The 25,384-nt window shown below is 44.8% G+C and overlaps 2 protein-coding genes across 3 annotated transcripts in view; one reads left to right on the forward strand and one right to left on the reverse strand.

Moving 5' to 3' along the window:
• Positions 1-5,171, reverse strand: part of SARNP (SAP domain containing ribonucleoprotein) — a 123,674-nt gene extending 118,503 nt beyond the window's left edge. The window contains exon 1 of the mRNA XM_069758435.1: positions 4,917-5,171. Within this exon, the coding sequence (XP_069614536.1) occupies positions 4,917-4,949 (33 nt within the window). The 5' untranslated portion in view covers positions 4,950-5,171. The remainder of the gene's footprint in view (positions 1-4,916) is intronic.
• A 130-nt stretch (positions 5,172-5,301) lies between these two features.
• On the forward strand, positions 5,302-14,372 carry ORMDL2 (ORMDL sphingolipid biosynthesis regulator 2). Of its 2 annotated transcripts, none has more exons than XM_069758437.1 (4): positions 5,302-5,420; positions 9,807-9,981; positions 11,428-11,579; positions 13,303-14,372. In XM_069758437.1, the coding sequence occupies exons 2-4, from the start codon at positions 9,808-9,810 to the stop codon at positions 13,436-13,438; spliced, it is 462 nt and encodes a 153-aa protein (XP_069614538.1). In that variant the 5' UTR covers positions 5,302-5,420; position 9,807; the 3' UTR covers positions 13,439-14,372. The 2 variants fall into 2 exon arrangements, with proteins under 2 accessions (XP_069614538.1, XP_069614537.1); XM_069758436.1 differs by having other exon boundaries at positions 5,391-5,495.
• Positions 14,373-25,384: the final 11,012 nt, after the last annotated feature.

A 25,384-nucleotide genomic window follows, 5' to 3' on the forward strand; every position in this document is an offset into this window, starting at 1 on the left:
ATTAGAGACTTTAGTGAGGGCAGTTTCAGTAGAGTGTAAAGAGCGGAAACCAGATTGAAGAGGGTCTAGAAGAGAGATATCTGAGAGATAGCGGGTAAGACGGGAGTGGACGAGGCGTTAGAGGAATTTAGAGATGAAGGGAAGATTAGAGACAGGTCTATAATTAGCGGCACAGTTTTGATCGAGGGATGTTTTTTTTAAGTAATGGATGTATGATGGCATGCTTAAATAAGGAGGGAAAAATACCGGAAGTGAGAGAAAGGTTGAATATTTTGGTTAGGTGAGAGGTGACAGCCGGGGAAAGGGACTGGAGGAGATGTGACGGAATGGGGTCACTGGTGCAAGTGGTCGGGCGAGAAGATGCAAGGAGCCTTGCCTGAGGAGGTGGTGATGGCGAACTCAGTCGAGGGGTTCAAGAGAGGCCTGGATGTCTTCCTGGAGCAGAACAATATTGTATCATACAATTAGGTTCTGTAGAAGGACGTAGATCTGGGGATTTATTATGATGGAATATAGGCTGAACTGGATGGACAAATGTCTTTTTTCGGCCTATGTTACTATGTTACTATGATTACTACTTCTTCTGTAACTGGTTCAAAGTCAGAGAGTGAACTAGATGCAGTGGGCGAGGGAGGACAGTGCATTGTATGAAGGGATTGGGAGATAATTTCCTGTCGAATGTGGTCAATTTTTTCTTTGAAGTAATTGGCCAGATAGCCAGCGCGGAGATCCGTGTTTGGGGCCTGCTCACTTGGGTTGAGTAGGGACTGGAAAGTGTCAAAGAGACGTTTAGGGTTATTAGACAGTGAGGTGATGAGGGTGTTGAAATAGGTTTGTTTGGAGAGGTGAAGGACAGAGTTGTATGTTTTTAGCATGAACTTATAATGGATGAAATCTTCGGGTAGGTTAGATTTTCTCCACAGACGTTCGGCGCACCTGGAGCTCCGCTGCAGGAAACGTGTTTGCAGCGTGTGCCACGGTTGTCGCCGTCTGTGCCAAGTTGTTCTATGTATAGGAGGTGCAGCTTCATCCAGGGCACTTTGCAGAGTTTCATTGTAATGCTTCAGAGCAGAATCAGGACATGAGATGGAGGAGATTGGGGCCAATGAGGACTGCAAGTTCTTCTTAAGTCTCTGGGTGTTAACGGCCTGTGGTCAGAGAGCGGGAGAGGGGAGTTAAAGGGACACTGTCACCTGAATTTGGAGGGAACAATCTTCAGCCATGGAGGCGGGGTTTTTGGGTGTTTGATTCACCCTTTCCTTACCCGCTGGCTGCATGCTGGCTGCAATATTGGATTGAAGTTCATTCTCTGTCCTCCGTAGTACATGCCTGCACAAGGCAATCTTGCCTTGCGCAGGCGTGTACTATGGAGGAAAGAGAATGAACTTCAATCCAATATTGCAGCCAGCGGGTAAGGAAAGGGTGAATCAAACACCCAAATACCCCGCCTCCATGGCTGAAGATTGTTCCCTCCAAATTCAGGTGACAGTGTCCCTTTAATGAAATCATCCACTGAGCAAAGCTGGGAGAAGACCAAGTCGAGGGAGTTTCCATCTTCATGTGTTGGAGAGTTAGTATGCTGCGAGAGGCCGAAAGAGGAGGTTAGAGATAAAAGGTGAGAAGCAGATGGGGAGAGGGGAGAAGCAATGGGGATGTTGAAATCACCCATGATGAGGGTGGGGGTGTCACAGGAGAGAAAGTGTGGCAGCCAGGTGGCAAAGTGATCCAAGAACTGATGAGAGGGGCCGGGAGGACGATACACCACCGCCACTCGCATGGAGAAGGGGATGTAGAGTCTGACAGCATGGACTTCAAAGGAAGGGAAGACAAGTGAGGGTACTTGGGGGATAACTTGGAGGGTACATTTGGGTGAAAGGAGCAGACCAACGCCTCCACCTGCTCTGTTGTCCGATCTTGGGTGGTGGTGTCTGACTGCTGGATCCAGGTTTCAGTAAGAGCCAGGAGATTAAGAGAGTTAGAAAGGAAGAAGTCATGGATGAAGGAGAGTTTATTACACACAGAGCGAGAATTCCAAAGGACACAATTGAAAGAGACAGAAGGCATGCAGGGAATATTAATAAGGTTAGAGGGGTTTCTGAGTGTAGCAGTTGGGAGGTTTGACTGGCTATAACATGTGGGGCCGGGGTTGGGAGTGATGTCTCCAGCGACTAGGAGAATGAGGATAGAAAGAGTGAGCAAGTGATTTGTGAGAGCGTCTCTTGTGTTGGATGGTGGGACTGAATGGATCTGCGCTGTTAAGCAATGTGAACAGAGCATGAGTGCTATACATAGGAGAGGCAAGGACAGAGGGGCCGATATGGATGGAGTGTAAAGAGTTTATGCAAGGGCGGTGAATGTGAGTGAATGCAGCAGCCAGGATATAGGCAATTGTTACCATCCACCTCTCGTGTCTCCCCTTTTCCCCATAGTTTGTAAGCTTGCGAGCAGGGCCCTCACTCCTCCTGGTATCTGTTTTGAACTGTATTTCTGTTATGCTGTAATGTTTATTGTCTGTACAAGTCCCCTCTATAATTTGTAAAGCGCTGCGGAATATGTTGGCGCTATATAAATAAAATTATTATATAGAATATACAAATACACATGGTGAGTATTTGTTCTTTTCCAAATGAATAGGGAATAGATTTAGATTGTCTTATCTGTCTCCTGCCCTGTCTAACTGCCATGGTATAACTGCCAGCACTTAGAAAAAGTACTTTGAATAAATGTACATGAATAATAGTGCACGAATGCACCCCTGCACGAATGCATCCCCAAAGTATGTCTACATTTATAGAAGGCTAGCTCTTAGATCTCACTTTTTTTTCTCCTCTCGATAGCAATCAATCTAACTCAGTTGAGACAGCAGGACACAATAAATGTAGTGAACAGATAAACAAATGTCCTGGTCTTCATGGATCATAAACCGCTTTGAAACAGTTATGCGATCTCTCTGCATGAGGACAAGCAGAAGTGAGTTAAATATCTATAAACAAAAACAATTGCTTACTAAGATGGCTAACAAATATGCAGGATTCAATGCCGAAGATAGAATGACTCAGATACCATTCAGGCTGCTTGCTGTCAGGGACTGGAGCAATAGACATGCAGGGTATTTCAGTTCAGAGAATGAATTATATGGCATGATGAGCTCATAATCCCCCCTCTCATCAGGTTGCCAGAGTAGTAGACAATCCCTTTAAAGGATTTCTCCATGAGCCAAACCTCAACATTGTAGGTGATCAGTGACTGATCACTTGGGGTCTAGCTTCTGGCGCACATACCAGTTTACAATGTGAAAGAACTGCTCCAATTCACATGCTCTAGAATTTGACATTCACTCACTCAACTACAGAGAACTTGTCAGCATGACTTGCAATGTAAAGACATGGCTGTAATGACGCTGTAATACTGACTACATTGATACTTTTGGTGAAAAAAATCTGCATATTTAATCACCATTTGAAGTTTTCTGCTATATAGATTTTGGTGCCCAGGGGCTGGACTATACACGGGGGTCTCCTCCTCCCTGTCTGTGGTTCCTGAGCCCCTCTGCTGCCTCTGGTCTGTGAATGACCTGTCTCCTCTGTGTGAAATACATTTCAAAAACCTGACCTGCACATCCAAACATAGACTAAGTGTGAACAGGTGCTGAACCTAGACTCGCCAACTTGTATATAGTTAAATAAATAAGGCAGCACACTGCAGCGCTAGAACATACAAACTTGAAATACGAAATTTGAACTGCATTACTGCACTAGAAATATGAAAAATGAGAGCGTTTAGCGCATAAAAATGGCCAATTTTATGTGTATCTGGTAGACACTTTACGGCATCTCTCTTATACCAGGTCCTACGCTTGCCTTACTTCGCTGAGAATAAACGTCTCCATCTGAATGGGTACATGTGAAACCTCTTCCTAGACTAAAATTCTCTCTCTCTATGGAGGGGTATTGGACCTGCTGTAATTAAAACACCTGAAGCTAGGAGGCGGAGTGCACGATCAGAAGGCTAGAGAATACATTTCAAAAACCTGACCTGCACATCCAAACATAGACTAAGTGTGAACAGGTGCTGAACCCAGAGTCGCCAACTCATATATAGTTAAGTAAATAAGGCAGCACACTGCAGCGCTAAAACATGCAAACTTGAAAAACGAAATTTCCGGCCCCTGTGCACTGAAATCTAATTAACAGAAAACTTCAAATGGTGATTAAAGGACAAAGTTGATTTTAGCATCATTACAGTCATGTCTTTGTTTTACAAAATTCTGCTAACTGGTTCTCTTTAAGTGGTTCTAAATGAATATGCTGCCAGCACTACAAGTGCTTGAACTTCCTCCCCAGCCTGTATTGCTCCTGCCTCTCTGATAGGACTGTCTGCAGTGTGACGGACATAAGACCAACATCCCCAGTTCCTGCACGGTCACTGCAGCTAGAGATGGATTTCACCTGACAGCAGGTCAGGCAGAAGGGCGCCCCTAATGGCCGGCATGGGACAGCATCATGTTTAAGAGAAGTGATATGAAAACCGTCTATTCAGCACATCATCCAATGAGATCGCGTGGTCAGCGCAGGGACCGTTTAACTCTGTGATAAACCAGGTGGTTTCTCTCCCATGGAGGCGCCGCCTGCACACACCAGTCACTGAGGTGTGTGTGTGTGTGTGTGTGTGTGTGTGTGTGTGTGTGTGTGTGTGTGTGTGTGTGTGTGTGTGTGTGTGTGTGTGTGACTAAGGGGAGACTTGTGGTTTGGGACATTTCATTGGTATGACACAGTTCACACTATATACCGCCCCAGTAACCGCAGCGCCTGTATGCGGCAGTTATGGTTCCTGGAGCGTCTCTCCTCACAGCCCCGCTCTGCGCACATGTCGTTATTTCCCGACCTTCCGCCGTCTCCACCTTCACTCGCTCTTACCTTCAGCTTGTGAATGTCTACGATGTCCGCCATGTTTTTACCTCACACTTGGGTGAGCTTCCCTGAGAAAAACCGATAGCGACTGGTCCGGCGCACACGTGACGTCACGTCGATGGGAAAGCGCGGGAAATTTCGATTACGTTGTTCCGTTACCAACACTACAAGACGGCACTCGTTTCGCATAAATCAACCGGTGATTACAACGGTTCGGTTCACGCGGTACTCCTCCACACACAGCACCGGGACACGTGAGACGTAAGCTAAGCCTTGCAATAGGTCAATTGCCAGTTACGATGTTAACCAATCATCAGACTTTACGTCACCAGCACAATGAGCCAATCAGATGTGATGCGCAGAAAATGTACGTCTTTGCGCTAAACCAATCGGTAAGCGACGCCATCTTGCAGGCTTTAGTCGTCATGCTGGCTCCGCCCTCGGACACATTCCTACCGGAAGTGGTTGCGTTTCCTGGAGACCGGTGACAGGCGGAGGCCCCAGCTACAGGTGACTGCTGCAGACGGTGATGCGGTGCTCGGCTACATGGCCCTTTATGTGACGGCGGCCGGAGTCACTCATGACGTTCGTTCACAGTAATGCGTTTTGTCGGTTGGGTTGAGTGAGCAATATGGCTGCTTCCTGCTACATTGTATGAGCGCAGCACAGTCTCCCAGCGTGCAATGGGCGGCATTCTATTGTTCTCTGGAAGCAGCCATTCATGGCGGCTGCAGATGGGAAGGATCATGGTACCGCCCCATAGTCCGCAGATGTCACACTGGAGTCTATGTAATCGGGCACACGTAGCATTAGTATTGTGGCAGAGACCCTGATTCCAGCAATGTGTCACTTACTGGGCTACAATCCCTGTATTCTCTGCTGCAGTTCTCTAATGCTGAGCTCAGTATAACCCCGCCCACACCACTGACTGACAGCTCTCTGCCCACTTACAGAGTGCACAATCGGGGGCGGGGTAATACTGAGCTCATGAATATGGAGGACTACATGGCACTAGTCCGCAGATGATGATCTGCTGATAAAACAGGAGTTTTATAACAATGACACCAAGCAACCCAGTAAGTGACACATCGCATGATTGCATGGGTAATTTACAGCCTTGTCAGTGCAGGGCTTAACATAGGAATGGAGGGCAGAGAAGAAAAAGAAAAAAACGCTTAAATAAGAAAACAATCCAGTGAAGGGTCCACTCTGTGGACGGCACCAGTTGATTAACCCCTTCATGACCCAGGGTATTTTCGTTTTTCGCTCCCCTCCTTCCCAGAGCCATAACTTTTTTATTTTTACATCAATTTGGCCATGTGAGGGCTTATTTTTTGCGGGACGAGTTGTTCTTTTGAACGACATCATTGGTTTTAGCATCTCGTGTAGTAGAAAACAGGAAACAAAATTCCAAGTGCAGTGAAATTGCAAAAAAAAAGTGCAATCCCACACTTGTTTTTTGTTTGGCTTTTTTGCTAGGTTCACTAAATGCTGAACCTGACCTGCCATTATGATTCTCCAGGTCAGTACGAGTTCATAGACACCAAACATGACTACGTTATGTTTTATCTAAGTGGTGAAAACAAATTCCAAACTTTGCTAAAAAAAAGAAGAAAAATTGCGCTATTTTCCGATACCCCCATTTTTCGTGATCTGGGGTAGGGTGAGGGCTTATTTTTTGTGTGCCGAGCTGACATTTTTAATGATAGCATTTTGGTGCAGATACGTTCTTTTGATCGCCCGTTATTGCATTTTAATGCAATCTTGCGGCGACAAAAAAACTTAATTCTGGCGTTTCAGATTTTTTTCTCGCTACGCCGTTTAGCGATCAGGTTAATCCTTTTTTTATTGACAGATCGGGCGATTCTGGACGCGGCAATACCAAATATGTGTATATTTGATTTTTTGTTTTATTTTGAATGGGGCGAAAGGGGGGTGATTTAAACTTTTTTTTATATTTTTTTTAAAAAAAAATTTCATATTTTTTAAAACTTTTTTTTTTTCTTTTTTTTACCTTTGCCATGCTTCAATGGCCTCCATTGGATGCTAGAAGCTGGCACAACTCGATCGCCTCTGCTACATAGGAGCGAAGCTCAGATCGCCTCTATGTAGTAGAATTGTTGCATTTCTATGAGCCACAGGGTGGCGCTCACAGCAATCCGGCATCAATAATAGAGGTCTTCAATAGACCTCTGGTTGTCATGCCAATGCATTGCTGCCGGACGGATGCGCAAGTTAAATGTCGCGGTCAGCGTTTTGATCGCGGCATTTAACTAGTTAATAGCGGCGGGGGAATCGCGATTCCACCCACCGTTATTGCGGGCACATCTCAGCTGTTCAAAACAGCTGACATGTCCTGGCTTTGATGTGTGCTCACTGCCGCAGCCCGCATCAAAGCAAGGGATCTGACCTCGGACGTACTATCCCGTCCGAGGTCAGAAGGGGTTAATGACCTAAGTAATTTTTTATAATATTCCCATCACTATAGAAGTATGAGGGCTTGTTCTGTTTTTTTTTTAGGGGATGAGTTGTATTTGTTTTGTTTTTTGTTACAAAAAAGCCTTCCAGCAATTCTGTTGTTTTTTGCATTTATTATAAAATCTACCATAAAATACAAAATATCAAGTTAACATTACTTTATGGCTTGATATGTTTGCTGCAATACTGAATGTTTAGGTTTTTTTTATTTACTTCTTTTTTTTACTTTTGGTCATTAAAAAAGTTTTATGGGGGAAAAATGGCATTTTTGTGTCATATATTTTCTCCCTTCTGATAAAGCCATACCAGCGCTTGATTTTATGGTATAGGTTGTTATTTTTATCGGTTACTATTTTAACGTACTTATGATTTATTTACTTTTTTTTAGAAGGGTAGGGTGGATTGTGAAGGAAGATAAAAGGTATCATTTTGTTGCGGTGTGCAGTATATGATTTTGATTCTTGAGCCATAGTTTGTGGCTGTTGTGACTATAGTAAGTCAAATCATCAACATCTCGTGACCGGACAACCCCTTTAAATATGTGCAATTCAGTTCTGTGGGTCCTAAGGCCTTGCAAGTATGGATACTTTACTATCGTGGTCTAGGCAAATAAAAATAGAAACATGCTTCCACTTCTACTGTCACAGATCTTCCAATATAAAGCCTCCGGGTACGTTCCCATGATCAGGAAGTAGCAGCACTTTGGGCACAGAGTATTTTGGCTGCGTTCTAGTCATGCAGGTAAATCCGCATGTGTTCACTGAACTGTGCAGATTGACAACATCCAAATACATTCTATTGTATTTCTGGCGTCTCCCCAAGAGAAATTGACCTGCCGTGGCTCATAGACCCGCGCCACATGTCATTTTCCGTGGGTGATCCGCATGTGCACGTAGACACATGAAATTTATAGAAATCCCATTTGGAAAAAAACGCAGCAAATCCTGATAGTGGGCACATGCCCTAATACAGAATCGCATTGTGTGTCTCAAAATATCAGTATATTTCCTATATAGACGGCTTTATCCCTAACGCTAGTGGTTTCCTATTAAAAAGTTTAAAGGTCAATACCAGGAATGTAAATTGATGGTTTGTCCTTACAATGTCCACATGTGCTCCTCATGGTCAAACCTTTTTAAAGGGCGTTTCCTAGAAATTTTGCTATCTTTATTAGTGGCCTCAACTTATGTCTCCTTGAATTGCTAGAACACCATAGCCCCCTTTGCAGCTGTGCCTTACATGTGGTAATGTTTTACTTCTGCTGCTGCGTGTATTCCTTGCGCTTCGCTGTCAATCCCAACTGCCACCTTCCTTTTGGTTCAGGCTTCAGTCCCCTCAGTTTTTACCTAAATGTGAATTTTAGCTCAATTCTGATCACATCATATCTGGTGATGAGCGAACGTGTTCAGACAACGTGTTATTCGAGCATGCTCGGGTGTTATCTGAGTATCTCGGGCGTGCCCGGATGATATGATCAAGTCCCTGTGGCAGACGACAGGAGGGTCTGAAGACTGAGGAGACAGCCGAACTGATGTCAAGGTTGACACTGACCCATATTTAACAGCTTGCCGTGTATTACAATACATGCAAGTTTCACATTTTTATCAAAAATTAATGCATTTTTTCGCATAATATATGTAATAGAATGTGACGCGGGGTGGCTTGTAGTCAGAAATGAGGTCTGCAAAAGAAGGTGACTTGAGGTTTAGCAATAATGTCCTTTACAGGGAAACATGCACATCTCAGCAGCTTCCTCTAGTGATCACCAGGGGCTCACAATGATCAGCCCACTGCAGGGAAGATTCCACAGTGAATTGTGTGTTTTGATGGTGGAAGCCTTTGTGATGTTCCACATAGTCACAGCACAGTACCCCTTGCCTCTTCCTCTGTAATGATTCTCCTTCAATGGATGCAATAAACAAACCTTGACTGATGGATTGCCTTCATGATTATCGGAACTGCTTTTCTTACATTTGATTTTATGGAAGCAAGACATGTGAAAATATAGTATAGAAAATAAAAGTATGGGCCGACTGTAGGTGATATCAGCAAGGAGTTTAATATTTAATAATTTATAGCAAACGAAAATTCAAAATAGCCTGCAGACATAAAAGAACAAGTCACTGATCAACATATAAAACATATAAAAACCAAGCATACATTTCTCTGTACTCAATTTTTATATGTTTTGCATGTAATATACAGTGTTTTTGATCATTTGTTCTTTTATGCCTGCAGGTGATTTTGAATTTTCACTTATTATGATTAAATATTACACTACTTGCTAATGAGACTGAGAGCCGGCACATACATTCATTTTCTATACTCCAGATATTACACAGTTTGTCCACGAGATACCGAATACAGGAATGTCTCCCGGCTTCCATTTGCATGTCAAAATGTATTTTTGTCCTATAGGATGAATGTTGGGGTGGCGCATAGTGAGGTGAATCCCAATACACGGGTGCTGAATAGTCGAGGGATATGGCTGGCCTACATCATTCTTGTAGGATTTCTTCACATCATCCTTTTGAGCTTTCCTTTCTTCAGCGTTCCTGTTGTCTGGACCCTGACTAATGTTATTCACAATCTGGTAAGTTGCGTCGTGTATTCATATTGTGAGTAATGTAGAAATATATTTGGTGCAGTTTTACTTGAATATGAAATGTTGTCATACACGAACCCTGCGTAGATTGAGCATGTATTACTGGTGTTCAGTCATGTGGACGTAAGCCGGTCATATACATTAGAGACTGTCAGCCAACCAATGCCTGTTAGACAGCCATCTCTGCCCTGTACAGGTGCGCTCATTCGGCCAATCACTCCTGTGTTCTGAATGACAAAGCCATCAACCTACATGTCTGGTGACCGTTTATCTCCAGGGGGGAACAAAGCAATTGGCCAACGATCAGTTCCCCGGTACCCCAAAACACAGATTGTCTATGAAACCCACCAATATTGGCAGGTTCAGCCATTCTTTGTCACCAGTAAATATGGGGGGAGTGTTGGGTTCTTGCCCCCAAAACTCCTACACTCCACTGTTAGAAAAAAAAAAAAAGTTGTTAGAATTGACCGCAGCTGTAAGGTGAACCAACATTTCAAACTGTTTTATGCCAGAATGCTGGAAACAATGGGTGAATTGGGCCTTAATCTTTAACCATCCAGAAGGGATATATAGATATAAACCCCCCCCAGTAGAAGCCCACGCGAAACACACGTCGAGGCTGCTGCTGTCTGCACATTCACATACAGGTTACCATGGGTGAGACATTTCTTTCTTGATTATTTACACTGTTTCCCTAAGATAGTGGCTCCACAGACTTCATTACTTTTACTTCTGTCGGCACATCGTGGTTGTTGCTTTGTCGCTGCTATCTTTTAGTAAACATCATGGTATAGGTATACATCCGATTACCTTGGTATTCCTATTAATCATTTGGTGGTATTTTCCCTGATGGGACCTGATGATCTGGATGTTATTTATAGGATAATATCACTTTTCTGAACTCCTATGTACACTATTGATTTACTTGAATCCCCATGCCTGTCATTAATACACAATGTAAAAAACTCCTCATGGGAACGTAACCCAAGGGTACGTGCCCATGAGCTAACCTGCTCTGTGTTCCAAACGCTGCTTTCTATGATACAAGCCCGGTGGAGGGATATACAGAATTCCCATGCCCAATGTGCTTCTTTGGTGCTGCGTAAACCACGAGCCGCCGCATGTCAGTTATCTGCAGCGAGACGCTAGTCTCCACAACAAAAATTTCCACACTAAAATGTATTGGATGCGGTAAATCCGCATTGTTCAACGAACACATACGGATTTAACTGCATGATTAAACTCAGCATTTTTATGCAGCGAAAATACGCTGATTCCAAAGCGTTGCTCTTTCCTGATCGTTGGCATGTCCCCTTAGGATGGATGACCTCAGTTGTAGATATTGTGGGATAATAAGGGAATGGCGCTGTTATAAATGTTCATATAGAGTATATGGCTCAATAATAATCTCCTCTTCTGTGACTTACACTACAGGTCATGTACCTGTTCCTGCACACAGTGAAAGGCACCCCGTTTGAAACCCCCGATCAGGGTAAAGCTCGGCTTCTTACTCATTGGGAGCAGATGGACTATGGCCTGCAATTTACTTCTTCCCGCAAGTTTCTCACTATAACTCCAATTGTTTTGTAAGTATTCAGAACACCTTGTTTTTTACTGTTTTCCTCCCTTAACTGCTACAATTCTTTAAATGCTATTTATTAGATTTTGTATATCAGCCAAGCCAAAATTGGTGTTTTACAGATTTAGATCTGGATTTCATGACGTGTTGGCCATAATGTCACTGCATCCCAAGACCACAGCGGGGAATTGCCGCCACTATAGTGTTACATCATTGTAGAAATGACCTGTTGTGTATGAACATGGCCTAAGGGTTATGATTCATATAGACTTGTTGCTGTTTAAACCTATTAGAATTGTAGACCTTGCCTGAATATTGTAATTTATGTAATCCTCTTTGGAGACGCACTGAGTGGAGTCTGACCTGATTATACAGCTGGTTTCACGTCCTTCGTGGAGCAGGTTCTGCCGGTTACACAATGGTAATTGTTACTATGGCAGAACATGTTTTTAACAGCTTTTAGTGGACACTTTCTGTTGTTTTAAACTGGTGTTTAATAAGAAATAGTCCCAATTAATTCCATATCCCAAATTAACCGAAGATAGTGCGTAACCCTTAAAAGATACGGACGCCTTGTGGTTTCTCCAGTGTCTGTAGAATGAGCTATCTGTCAGATCTGCCAGTGAGTAGGATCTGATGGTAGGCAGGCTTGGTAACCTTTATCCTCCTCTAAACTGGTTTTTGACCAAATCAAATATCTACTGGCAATAGATCAGTATAGTTTGCTTAAAGCACCACTCCAGCAATTTTATTATTACAGAGCTGGAGTGGTGCTACTAAACTAAGTTCCCATCCCCTAATCTTATACTTATGAGTCACCGTCTTCTTTGGTTATCCACTTTGGTCGGTCTCCAGTAGTGTGTGACCTGCCACATCGCTACAGTGTTTGGTGCAATGCTGAAATCGCAACTTAACACAAGTATGAGCGGAAGAACAAGGGTCTCATAGACTTTACATTGAGAGCCCATTGTTGTTACCTCTGACCTCAGGTCAGTCAGAAGTACTGGTCACAAGATGGTGGCACGGGAACATCTGAAGATGCTGGCTGATAAGCAAAAGACCAAGTCAGAGAACTTAGTTTAGTAGCACCATTCCACCACTGCAATAAAAACGCTGGAGTGGTGCTTTAAAGAAAGAGACATGGGCTACAAGCCCTGCCGTCGGACTCACCGTGTGATACAAATAGGCTCCAGAAACCTATGGACCTCCGCTCCATTGAAGACCGAGCTCTGCAGAGCTACGTTCCCGGGTCCCAAAGTTTGTTCTTGGGATCTCTTGGTGTCCCAGCAGTCAGACCGCCAGTCATTAGTAAGTTAGGTGATAACTCTTTAACTTTTATCATTGTCAGGCACTTGCAAGCTGGGGAACATGCTACTGACGTTTTCTATCAGCTTTCCACCACAATATATTTTTTTTCATGGATGTGACAGATTATTTGTTGGCTCATCTGACACCTTGGTGAACAGGGTCTGTCCTGAAAAAGTTATTGGTCTCTATCTACTGGCTGGCTGCAATCTTGCAACCAAACAGTTAGAATTGAATCTCAGCCTTAAGGCTCTGGCGCCGTATGTACAGAAATATCTGAACTTCTGTTTAGGCTATGGGGCGGTGAGTGAATGACCAGTCTAGGAAAGATTTTTTGCAACTTTCATTTTGCAGAATGTTATTGATATGAGATCTTGAAGTAGAAATTATCTAAGTGATGGATTCTTGTGTTTTCTCTCCACCAGATACCTCCTTGCCAGCTTCTACACCAAATACGATGCTGTCCATTTCTTTATCAACACCTTGTCGCTGCTCAGTGTCCTCCTTCCCAAACTCCCACAATTCCACGGAGTACGAATATTTGGGATAAATAAATACTGAAGCTGTCAGATGAGAATGCTGCCTGTCACACGATTCATGTTCTGCATGATCAAATATGGGGACATTATTCTCATTGTGGAGCTGAAGGGACCAGGCTGTATGATAGTGTGAGAAGTTTCCCGTCCTACACGTGTTTTATACTGTGATGCTTCAAGATTGGATAATCAAATGATGATACACACAACTTATTATGGAAAAAGACATTTTGGACCTAACTGTAGTGGGGGATGGGGGGGGGAGTTTGGGGGGGGGGGCATTTATTTGGATTAAAAAAGGGTGCATGGTAATCTAGTATCAAATACGGTGATGCTCAAAGTAATGCGTACGGGCCCTGCTGTGCCCACAGGAGAAAGACCATTGCTGTAAATTAGCAGTCCATTATGTTAAATGTGTTTTCCCTTTTAATTTTCATTAAAATTAGTTTGGACCGCTTTGTTTTGCACAGTGATGTAAAGAGTTTATGGAAATAAAGGAAATTTAATCCAGAACATGGCAGCAATGAACACACCCACGTTCCCATAACCATGATGACATTTTATGGTCACTCCTGACCTTATCATATGACAGACTGTATTCTTGGTTAAGGCAGTGTTGGATATTAGGGAGTCATCTGATCAATATCTGCTGTTATAGATGCAGCGTGCTCCTATCTAAGCAATGAGCACATAGGGATGAAGGTACATTCAGTGTCACCCATGGGCTATTCATGTGTAGTGTGCTAATGTCAGTACATTTTCACAGACTAATATTAATGGTGTTCCCGATGGAGTGTACCAATAGTATGGCTGTAGGTTAGTGACTATTGAATGCTGTTCCATGAATTACACCGTTTAGTTCTGTGCTCTTAGAGTACTAAGTATACATATCTATTGAACCTCATGTAGATGTTGCATTATTGGTTCAGCATCATTCTGATGTCTTTGGTTTTTTTTTTTTGGTTTTTTTTTAAGAAACCAGGATTGGATTTGTTTCCTGTTCACACTATACTGAGATCGGGTGGCCTTTTCCTGATGTGTCTATAGGATCTTCACATGATTGCTAGGTTAAAAGCTGACCCACCACCATGAGATTGTTACACAGTACGCCGGTCTCATTACTCAGATCATACGCATAAGGCAGAATTACTGCTAAATGGAGGAAACCGCATGTCTTCTAGTAGTTTTAGTGGAAAACCCCCTTAAATAACAGTAATGCATGATATAGGTGAGGAAGTAAAGTTCCTAAGACAGTGTAGAAATCATAGCACACCTCAGAACAAAAGTAGGCTGGATCTCACACAAACACCACAGCAAGCAAAATCCCAGCTTTCTGAAATTACATAGTTGTGTGGATCGCTGGCCCGGTCAGACCAGATTATTTGACCCCTATCCAGCAGCATGCAAACAGCTGTAGCTTTGGTCATGGTAGGAAAAAAAAAAAATACAGATTCTACATGGACTATAAAATATGGACATTGGTGGCTTTACTTAGATGGCCATGCAGAATCACTTCATGTCCAGTGCTCTGGATATTTTCTATGACTTTGCCAGCTGCTTTGGAAAATTAGTGATGAGTGAAAGTGCTCGCTACTCAAGTTTGCATCAGGTGCTGGAGTATGTATGTATATGTGTGTGTGTGTGTGTATATATATATATATATATATATATATATATATATATATATATATATATAAATAATGTGTGTAGATTGCCCATGTATGGCAGGCAATCCCCAAGGTGTTTTTTGGTTATCTAACAGCGGCAAAACATACAGGGCAGGGACTCGAGCACCCAACTCAAACTCGAGTAGCAAGCACTTTCACTCATCACTAACAGTGTGTTCCAAGGAGCTGTTGAAAGAGAGAATATCCTTAAATAAAGTGTAAGTTATGTTTGCAGCAAGCTTGAAATCCTTTAGATCATCATCATCAGTTAGGCTGGATACACACTGCAGATGCCTTACAGCAACACTCCCCACCAAACTAACGTCAATTGGGTAGAAGCTTGGGGTCCAAGTGTTGTCGCCATCTTAAGGCAGTGTAATATTAGCCTCTCTGAAGTCACATCCTTGCAATTTAGACTTGTGTAGGAATTGTATGTTCCTTGTCCGAAACAGATGTCAGTTAAAGGGACTGTCGGCACAGAATGACTGTTGAAACCAAGTACTGCCACTAGGTGCTTTACAACTGGGTCAATCCTTTAAATACACCTTCCCACCTGCTTGGTTCCCCCTCTATCTCCACCACTCTTTGAGAGCTCTGGCTTCATAGGGCCAGAGAGAGGGGAAAACAAGCAGGTGTGACAGTGTATATAAAAGGATTGGCTCTGCCCTGGAGCACCACACACTTGTACTTAGTTTCAACAGTCATTCTATGCTAACCGTCCCTTTAAAGGGAACCTGTCACCTGAATTTGGCGGGACTGGTTTTCGGTAATTTGGGCGGAGTTTTCGGGTGTTTGATTCACCCTTTCCTTACCCGCTGGCTGCATGCTGGCTGCAATATTGGATTGAAGTTCATTCTCTGTCCTCCAAGGGAAGATTGCCTTGCGCAGACGTGTACTATGGAGGACAGAGAATGAACTTCAATCCAATATTGCAGCCAGCATGCAGCCAGCGGGCAAGGAAAGGGTGAATCAAACACCCCAAAACTCCGCCCATATGACCCAAAACCAGTCCCGCCAAATTCAGGTGACAGAGTCCCTTTAAATAAAGTCTCTTCCAAATGACAGGTTTCCCATTATCTGTTGGTATCGCCTCTAACTGCTTGCAAAAAAAAAATCTAGATCAGACTAAAAATTTGCCTGAGAATATAACACTAATCTAGAACTACTGTAAGTAAATGTAACAAAACCAGGACAAAATGAGAAGAGCACAATATACATAGTAATTAGGCATCATGGAGCAACTGCATGCGAAGTTAGGAGAAAATCTTTGTAATAGGTTGCCCTTAGATCCAGCGCTAGGTAGAACTGGAGACCAAAGGTTTTACTTTTTCATTGATTGTCACTTTAAGCTTGATGTGTGTTTTATAATGTATAATTTCAGAAATCATGTTCTGACATTGTATGCAAATAAATTCAAAACAGACAATATGTGCAATGGATTTATCATTTTCTGCACACTGCGGGTATGCTTACAGTGGATTTCTTGTAAAGATTTGCATGGTTTTGGTATGTCTCACCCATACACTGCAGAAATGATCTGTGGTGTCCATGTTAAATCTGCAGCATGGCAGTTTATGAACAAAATAAATTTCAATAAATTGTTTCTGCAGTAATTGCTAAGGACCACTCAGTATAAATCATGAAATTGAAAAGGTAGAAAAATATAGACTTAATGAGCTCAGTCTTATCCTGGCAGGCATAGAAATCGCTCGTCACCCCTTCATATAAACATGTTCTCGGTAAGGCTACTTTCACACTTCCGTCCGTACGGGGCCGCCGCAAACCATCGGCCCGACGGACATTGTGCAAAACAGTGCACATCGTGGGCAGCAGATGCAGTTTTCAGACGCATCCGCTGCCCATTAGGAGTTCCGGGGAGGAGGAGGCGGAGTTTCAGCCTCGCATGCGCAGTCGAAAATGGCGGACGCGTCGCACAAAAAAAAGTTACATTGAACTTTTCCTGTGACGACGGTCTGCCAATTACCGACGCATCCAGTGCACGACGTATGGAACATGTGTCCATACGTCGCGATGCATCAGTAATACAAGTCTATGTGCAAAAAACGCATCATGTGGGCAACTTTGAAGGATGAATTTTTTGCACAGAACGACGCATGGCAACGTCTTTATAAAGACGGAAGTGTGAAAGTAGCCTTAGGCTTTCACACTTGCGTCGGTACAGGTCCGTCGCTAAGCGTCGGCGCAACGTACCGAAGCACGTTGTGAAAATTTGGCACGACGTGGGAAGCCGATGCAGTTTTTCGACTGCCCGTTCTAAAGTCCAGGGAGGAGGGGGCGGAGTTCTGGCCACGCATGCGCAGTAGGAAATGGCGGACGTGACATACGAAAAAACATTCCCTTGAACGTTTTTATGTGCCGATGGTCCGCCAAAACACGACGCATCCAGTGCATGATGGACGCGACGTATGTCCATACATCGCGATCCGTCGGCAATACAAGTCTCTGGGCAAAAAACGCATCCTGCGGGCACATTTGCAGGATCTGTTTTTTCCCCAAAACGATGCATTGCGATGGACGTCACACGTCGCAAGTGTGAAAGAAGCCTAAGAAGACTCCTGGCGGCAGCTCACTTTCCCAAGAACAGAAAGGACCAGACAGGTAAAGCCAGTAGGATCTCAACTCTCTCCTCTGAAATTTCTTGCCAGGGAGAGTCTAGAGTCGACTGGAGTTTGGGGAGCACTGGTCTGAACTCTTGACCAGTGCTTCCCAAACTCCAGTCCTCCCTGACCCCAACAGGTCATGTTTTCAGGATTTCCTTAGTATTGCACAGGTGATGGAAGTATCAGTTCTCCTACTTGTGCAGTACTATGGAAATCCTGAAAACATGACCTGTTGGGGTTCAGGAGGACTGGAGTTTGGGAAATACTGGTCTAGACAGAGGCCTCCATGGACCTTCGACTGAAGTCACACGTCCAACAGCAGGTCTGTTCTTTCACAGTTAACTTTTTTTCTCAGAGAAAAATTGATAAAACCCAGGACACATCACTGATGAAACGAGGACCAGTTTCTTCCCTTCCCCCATGACAGCACACAGGACAGAGGGGATCTGCCCAGTCAGGACAGGAACCCTATTTAAAATAAAAGGGCGGTACCTCTCCGTCACTTCAGTTGGGTTTCCTGTCCTGACAGGGACCCTTGTGCTGAACACGGTGGAAGTTTTTTTTTTTTTTATCTACTTACCCACTCCCGTCCCAGAAGAACAGGCAGGGCCTGTGCGCTGGACTTCGGGTGTTGGAAGCGCCGTCTGCGGGTCCTCCGGGGCTTAGCGTCCGTCGGTGCAGCACGTCGGGTGTCCGGTCTCCGTGGCTGCTGCGCTGCCCTCCCCCCTCTGCCGGCAGCCGCTTCCAGGTCACGTGTCTGACGAGATGTGTGAGGCACCCTGGGAGTAGGTGTGACATCGGGGGCGGGCGCCACATCCAAGATGGTGGCACCCATGAAGAAAACGCCGGCCGGCAGAAAATGACTCTGGCGTTGTGGCAGAGGGGAGGGGCAACTGTTGGGCATCGGAGGAGGCGGGGAGTGCAGTGGATCCCTCATAAATGGGGGATAACTACAGAAGACGCACTCATGCCCAGATCATCATCATGGAAGTGGGGCAGCGTGAGCAGCAGCAGGAGCTCTCCCCAGTCCCTCGGACAGTGACACAGGGGGTCGACCATATTTCCCAACTGAGGATGTAGAGCAGGGGTCCCCAACCTGTAGCTCGGGAGCCACATGTGGCTCACGGTCCTATGAATTGTGGCTCGTGGCTGTCTGTCAGCTTGGTGCATTAACTCCAGTTCTAGCAAACAGGTATGAAGAGCACATCTGAAAATGGTGAATTTTGTGAGCAGCCCTGCACAGAAGAGCAGATCTGGATGCACATATACTGGTGTTAGGGGTTTTGAGATGAATTAAGTATGGTACGCTGGAAACAAGATGACACCACCTGTCAGAGGAGATGTTTGAAGCTGGATGTGACAGTGACTTGGGACTGCTTTATAGGAGAATACTGAATGGGGGTATTGTAGGAACCCCTGGATCTTTGTATACTGCTTTGGAGTCATTGATTTTTGTGGAAAAGCTTTGGTTACCATTATGCCTATAATGGGGGCTTTGGTTGCCACTATTGTGAGGGGGGCGGGAGCTGAATGTGGCTTGCGACCGTCTCTCAAGGCTGGATGTGGCTCGCGACCCTCTCAGCTGGATGTGGCTCTCAAGGTCAGAAACGTTGGGGACCTCTGATGTAGAGAGACTAGGTAAAGCAGTCAGGGCTGCAATGAGCCTAAAGGAAGAAAAAGCACCTAGGTCACTAGAAGATGTCATGTTAGAGGAAAAAAGGAAACGCACGTTCCCAGTCAATGCAAAAATAAAAGCATTGATTAATAAAGAATGGAAAAGGCCTGAGAGAATGGGTACTTTACCTTCTTTATCAAAGAGGAGGTACCCTCTCCCACTGCCCACTCTCCCCAGTCCCACAAGCTCGCTGCCTCGGGGTAATCCTTGATGCTGATCTCTCCTTCAAACCACATATCCAAGCCCTTTCCACTTCCTGCCGACTTCAACTCAAAAATATTTCACGAATAGGTACATTCCTCAACCACGAATCTGCAAAAACCCTAGTCCATGCTCTCATCATCTCTTGCCTTGACTACTGCAACCTCCTGCTCTGTGGCCTCCCCTCTAACACTCTCGCACCCCTCCAATCTATTCTAAACTCTGCTGCCTGACTAATCCACCTGTCCCCCCCACTATTCCCTGGCCTCTCCCCTCTGTCAATCCCTTCACTGGCTCCCCATTGCCCAGAGACTCCACTACAAAACCCTAACCATGACGTACAAAGCCACCCACAACCTGTCTCCTCCATTCATCTGTGACCTCGTCTCCCAATACTTACCTACACGCAACCTCCGATCCTCACAAGATCTCCTTCTCTACTCCCCTCTTATCTCCTCTTCCCACAATCGTAGACAAGATTTCTCTCGCGTATCACCCCTACTCTGGAACCCTCTACCACAACACATCAGACTCTCGCCTACCATCGAAACCTTCAAAAAGAACCTGAAGACCCACCTCTTCCGACAAGCCTACAACTTGCAGTAACCACCGATCGACCAAACCGCTGCATGACCAGCTCTATCCTCACCTACTGTATTCTCACCCATCCCTTGTAGATTGTGAGCCCTCGCGGGCAGGGTCCTCTCTCCTCCTGTACCAGTTATGACTTGTATTGTTTAAGATTATTGTACTTGTTTTTATTATGCATACCCCTCCTCACATGTAAAGCGCCATGGAATAAATGGCGCTATAACAATAAATAATAATAATACCCCTTCGAGGAGAAAGACTCAGAAACTTGGGAAAAAATCCCTAAAATTGATGGCGCCATAGCCCAATCTTTAAAAAAATTGCCCCTTCCATTAGAGGATTCGGGCATACTAAAAGACCCACTTGATTAAAAAAAAAGCAGATGGCTTTTTTCAGACACATCTAGGAAGCCTCGGCAGGGGACTGAAACCAGCAATAGCTGGGACATGTACTGCCCACGCTATCATGATCTGGCTACAACAGATTGAGGGATAAAGTATCTAGAGACGACATCATTGCGAATATGACCTTAGTGCAAGGAGCAGCAGTTTTTTTTGGTTGATTCCTCAGCAGATTCTGCAAGATTAATAGAGCAGCGGGCTTGTCCAATGCAGCAAGAAGAGCCCTATGGCTCAAGGGTTGTCAGGGGGATTTACCGTCCAAACAAACTGTGCTCCATCCCCTGTGACGGTCAATTCCTTTTTGGCAACAAAAATTGGAAGAAATCTTGGAACATGCAAGGGACAAAAAGAAAGCCTTTCCCAGTTTCTCTAGAGATCCCAAGAAACCTTTCTTTCGGAGAAGATTGAATAGGGGTCGCCTCCCGGGAGATAGGAGAAATTGGGACTTTTAAGATAAAAGATGGTCAGGCTACATGTTCAAGGGACCCTCTACATCATCAAAAAAATACCCCCGGTGACATTAAACCAGAGGTTGGGGAAGGCTCCCTCTTTCTCCCAGCCTGGATAAACATCTCCCCCAGTTCCTGGGTTCTAAATATCATCAAAGACGGTCTAAAAATAAAATTCATCTGTCCACCCAGGCAAAATTTTATTATAACACCCCAAAGGAAGTCCCAACAGGAACAATCAGCTCTGGAGACAGAGGTCTTGGGACTTGTTCACAAAAATGTTCTTCAGAAAGTCCCGATTCAGGAAGAAGGAGGGGGATTTTAACCTCCTCCCCCCCTCCCCTATTTTTTTTATACAAAAACCGGATGGTTCCTGGAGAACCATAGTCAACCTGAAGAAGCGCAATCAGAATTGCACCTTCAAGATGGAGTCTATCAACACGACTACAAAAATTCTGTTCTGACACTGCTTCATGGCAGTAATAGACTTAAAAGATGCATATTACCATGTCCCAATGCATCAGGAGTATCGCAAGTACTTGAGGGTAGCACTCTATATTCAAGGTCACATCAAACGTTACCAATATATAGCCCTTCCATTCAGTCTACAGCTCCCAGGGTCTTCACCAAAGTGATTTTAGAGGTAATGTCATACCTTCGTTCCCGAGACGTAATGATTGTCCCATACCTGGATGACTTCCTTGTGGTAGGGAGGTCAAAGACCCACTGCACCCACCAAGTAACAGAAGTAATGTCAACTCTAATAGAGCTGGGATGGATAATAAATACCCCCCAAATCAAGATTGGTACAAGTAAAAGTGCAATCCTTCGTAGGGTTAATACTGGATTCCGAGCGACAGCTCTGCCTCCTGCCAGAGAACAAGGTAGCCAAGATAATGAACTTGGCTCGTATAGAAATACATCAGCTAGCAATGACCCTAAGAAACGTCCCTATTAGGCTCATTAACGTCATGCATACCCGCTGTAGGATGGGCACAATTTCACCTGAGAGAGCTGCAGTGGGAAGTTCTGTCAGCGTAAAAACTATTAAAAGGGCATTTAGAAGGAAATCTATATCTTTCTTTGGGCTTAAGAGATTCCCTAATCTGGTGGACTGTGAAGGAACATCTGACAATGGGGGTCCAGTGGCAGAAACTAGTCGAGGACATCATCGCGACCGACGCAAGTGGTATAGGTTGGGGAGCACACTTGAGATCCTACTCAGTACAAGGAACCTGGTCCTTGCTAGAAAGGAATCACGGTTCAAACAAAGAACTATGGGCAGTAGAAAAGGCCTTGAGACATTTTCTCCCCTTTCTTCAGGTCACCCATACTCGGGTCATGACAGACAATCGAACAATGGTGGCTTATATCAACCACCAGGTGGGGGATAAGGTCCCGGGGCCTCATGGAGGTGTCAGAGCTACTGTTTCAGTTAGCAGAACACCACCTGTCATCGCTCACGGCACTACACATAAGGGGCGTCGAAAACACACAAGCAGTGTGTTGCAGGGGCTTGAGACAGGGGGAATGGTCCTTAAAGGGAACCTGTCACCTGAATTTGGCGGGACTGGTTTTGGGTCATATGGGCGGAGTTTTCGGGTGTTTGATTCACCCTTTCCTTACCCGCTGGCTGCATGCTGGCTGCAATATTGGATTGAAGTTCATTCTCTGTCCTCCGTAGTACATGCCTGCACAAGGCAAGATTGCTTTCCGCAGGCATGTACTACGGAGGACAGAGAATGAACTTCAATCCAATATTGCAGCCAGCATGCAGCCAGCGGGTAAGGAAAGGGTGAATCAAACACCCAAAAACTCCGCCCATATGACCCAAAACCAGTCCCGCCAAATTCAGGTGACAGAGTCCCTTTAAACACCCAAATTTTCCAGCAAATAGTACAAGTCTGTGGCAAACCAGAAATAGACCTGTTTGCCACCTCACACAACAAAAGAGTCAGGAAGTTCTGCTCCCTAAATCCAAGGGAACATCCTTTTTCAGTAGATGCCCTACTAATACACTGGAGGTTCTCTCTGGCCTACACGTTCTCCCCGATAGTGATAATTCCAATGGTAGTCCAGAAGATCAGAGAGGATCGAGTGATAATATTTCTCATAGCTTCATTTTGGCCAAGGAGGCCATGGTTCTCTCTTCTAAGACAGATATCAATAACAGACCCATGGATTCTGCCAGAGGTTCCAGACCTACTGACCCAGGGGCCAGTGAGCCACTCAAGTGAAAGGCTTCCATCTGGCAGGAATGTGAGATGGCATTACTGAGTCATCAGGGTTTCTCACAAGAGTTAGTCTCCACCCTATTGAAAAGCAGAAAACCTATAACATCAAAAATCTATGGTAGAACATGGAAGAAGTTTCATGACTTCCTGGGTGAACCGTTGGGGGATGTAGCTCCAGTAGGACCCATTCAAGAATTTCTGCAAGCAGGTTGCAGCTCGGTTTAGCAACTAGCACCCTTAAGGTTCAAGTTTCAGCCTTAGGGGCCTTATATAACTGCAATCTAGCATTAAATAGGTGGGTTTCACGGTTCATAAAGTCCTGTAGGCCGGTCATTATCCCAAAAATCCCTACCTGTGATCTGAATCTAGTGTTAGAGGCCTTAACCAGAGCTCCCTTTGAGCCTTTACGGGAGTTGTCACCAAAATCACTCACTCTAAAAACAGTGCTACTGGTAGCCTTAACATTGGCCCATAGGGTGGGTGATTTACAGGCCCTGTCTATACACCCTCCATATAGCCAAATTTTTGATGACAATAGTTCCATGTTACAATACTTGTCCATGACCAGTCAGTGGAGGAAAGACCAAACCCTATTCAGAGCCTTTCAGGGTAGCAGAAGAAGATGTGGGGTAGCTAAAAGTACCATTGCCAGATGGATCAGGGAGGCCATTAGTTTATCCTACTCTGCGAGTGGCACTCCGGTTCCTGAAGGCATCAAGGCTCACTCCACCAGAGCCGTGGCTACCTCCTGGGCAGAAAAAGAAGAGGTATCAATTGATCAAATTTGTAAGGCCGCTACCTGGTCCTCACCCTTAACTTTTTTCAAACACTACCGGCTGGATCTATCCTCCTCTGCTGACCTTACCTTTGGTAGAAGGGTGCTGCAAGCAGTGGTCCCTCCCTAAGGTGTTTCATTCTACAAAAGTCTCAGGTGTGCTGTCATGGGGGAAGGGAAAACACCAAGGTTACTTAGTTAGCCGTTTTTTTCCAGAACCCATGACAGCACCCGTATATTCTCCCCATTATCACCCCTTCAGTGTGCACTATAATTTTCAGTGTTTTTTAATTAATATGATGTGGTGATGTTGTTGCCATGTGTACTAAACAGGGGGGCCTCATGCTCTGTAAACCAACGGAGAGGTACCACCCTTTTATTTTCAGTAGGGTTCCTGTCCCGACTGGGCAGATTCCCTCTCTCAGGTGTGCTGTCATGGGTTCCGGAAAAAACGGCTACCGGTAAGTAACCTTGGTGTTTTTACTTTACGCAATAAAATTGTCTCAGTAAGGCTGCCATCACACTAGCAGTATTTGGTCAGTATTTTACATCAGTATTTGTAACCAAAACCAGGAGTGGGTGATAAATGCAGAAGTGGTGCATATGCTTCTATTATACTTTTCCTCTGTTTGTTCCACTCCTTGTTTTGGCTTACAAATACTGATGTAGAATACTGACCAAATACTGCTAGTGTGACGGCAGCCTAAGTGCTTTGACAGCATTAACACAGCTATTTTGGGCCTAAAATTAGTTGGTTTCCCAAAACGGTCTTAACCCCTTTCTGCCATTGGACATACTATTCCGTCCATGTGGGGTGGGCCCTACTTCCCATGGATGGAATAGTACGTCATAGGCGATCGGCCGCGCTCACGGGGGGGGGGGGGGAGGGGAAGGAGCGCTGCCGATCGCCGCCGGGTGTCAGCTGATCATTACAGCTGACATCCGGCACTATGTGCCAGGAGCGGTCACGGACCACTCCCGACACATTAAGCCCCGGAACACTGCGATCAAACATGATCGCGCAGGACGGGGGCTCCCTGCGTGCTTCCCTGAGACCCTCAGAGCAACGTGGTGTGATCGTGTTGCTCTGAGGGTCTCCTACCTCCTCCTCTCTGCAGGCCCCAGATCCAAAATGGCCAAGGGGCTCCTTCAGGGAGGTGGCTTGCAAGCGCCTGCTCAGAAGAGGTGCTTGCAAGCCTCCTGCAGTGCCTGTCAGATCGCTGATCTGACACAGTGCAATGCAGTGTCAGATCAGCGATCTGACACTTCACCATGTCCCCCACAGGACAAAGTTAAAAAAAAAAAAAAAAAATTCCTAAAAAATGAAAAAAAAAAAAAAAATATTGTTCCAATAAAT

This window comes from Ranitomeya imitator, chromosome 3 (assembly GCF_032444005.1).
Source record: "Ranitomeya imitator isolate aRanImi1 chromosome 3, aRanImi1.pri, whole genome shotgun sequence".
Lineage (NCBI taxonomy): Eukaryota > Metazoa > Chordata > Amphibia > Anura > Dendrobatidae > Ranitomeya > Ranitomeya imitator.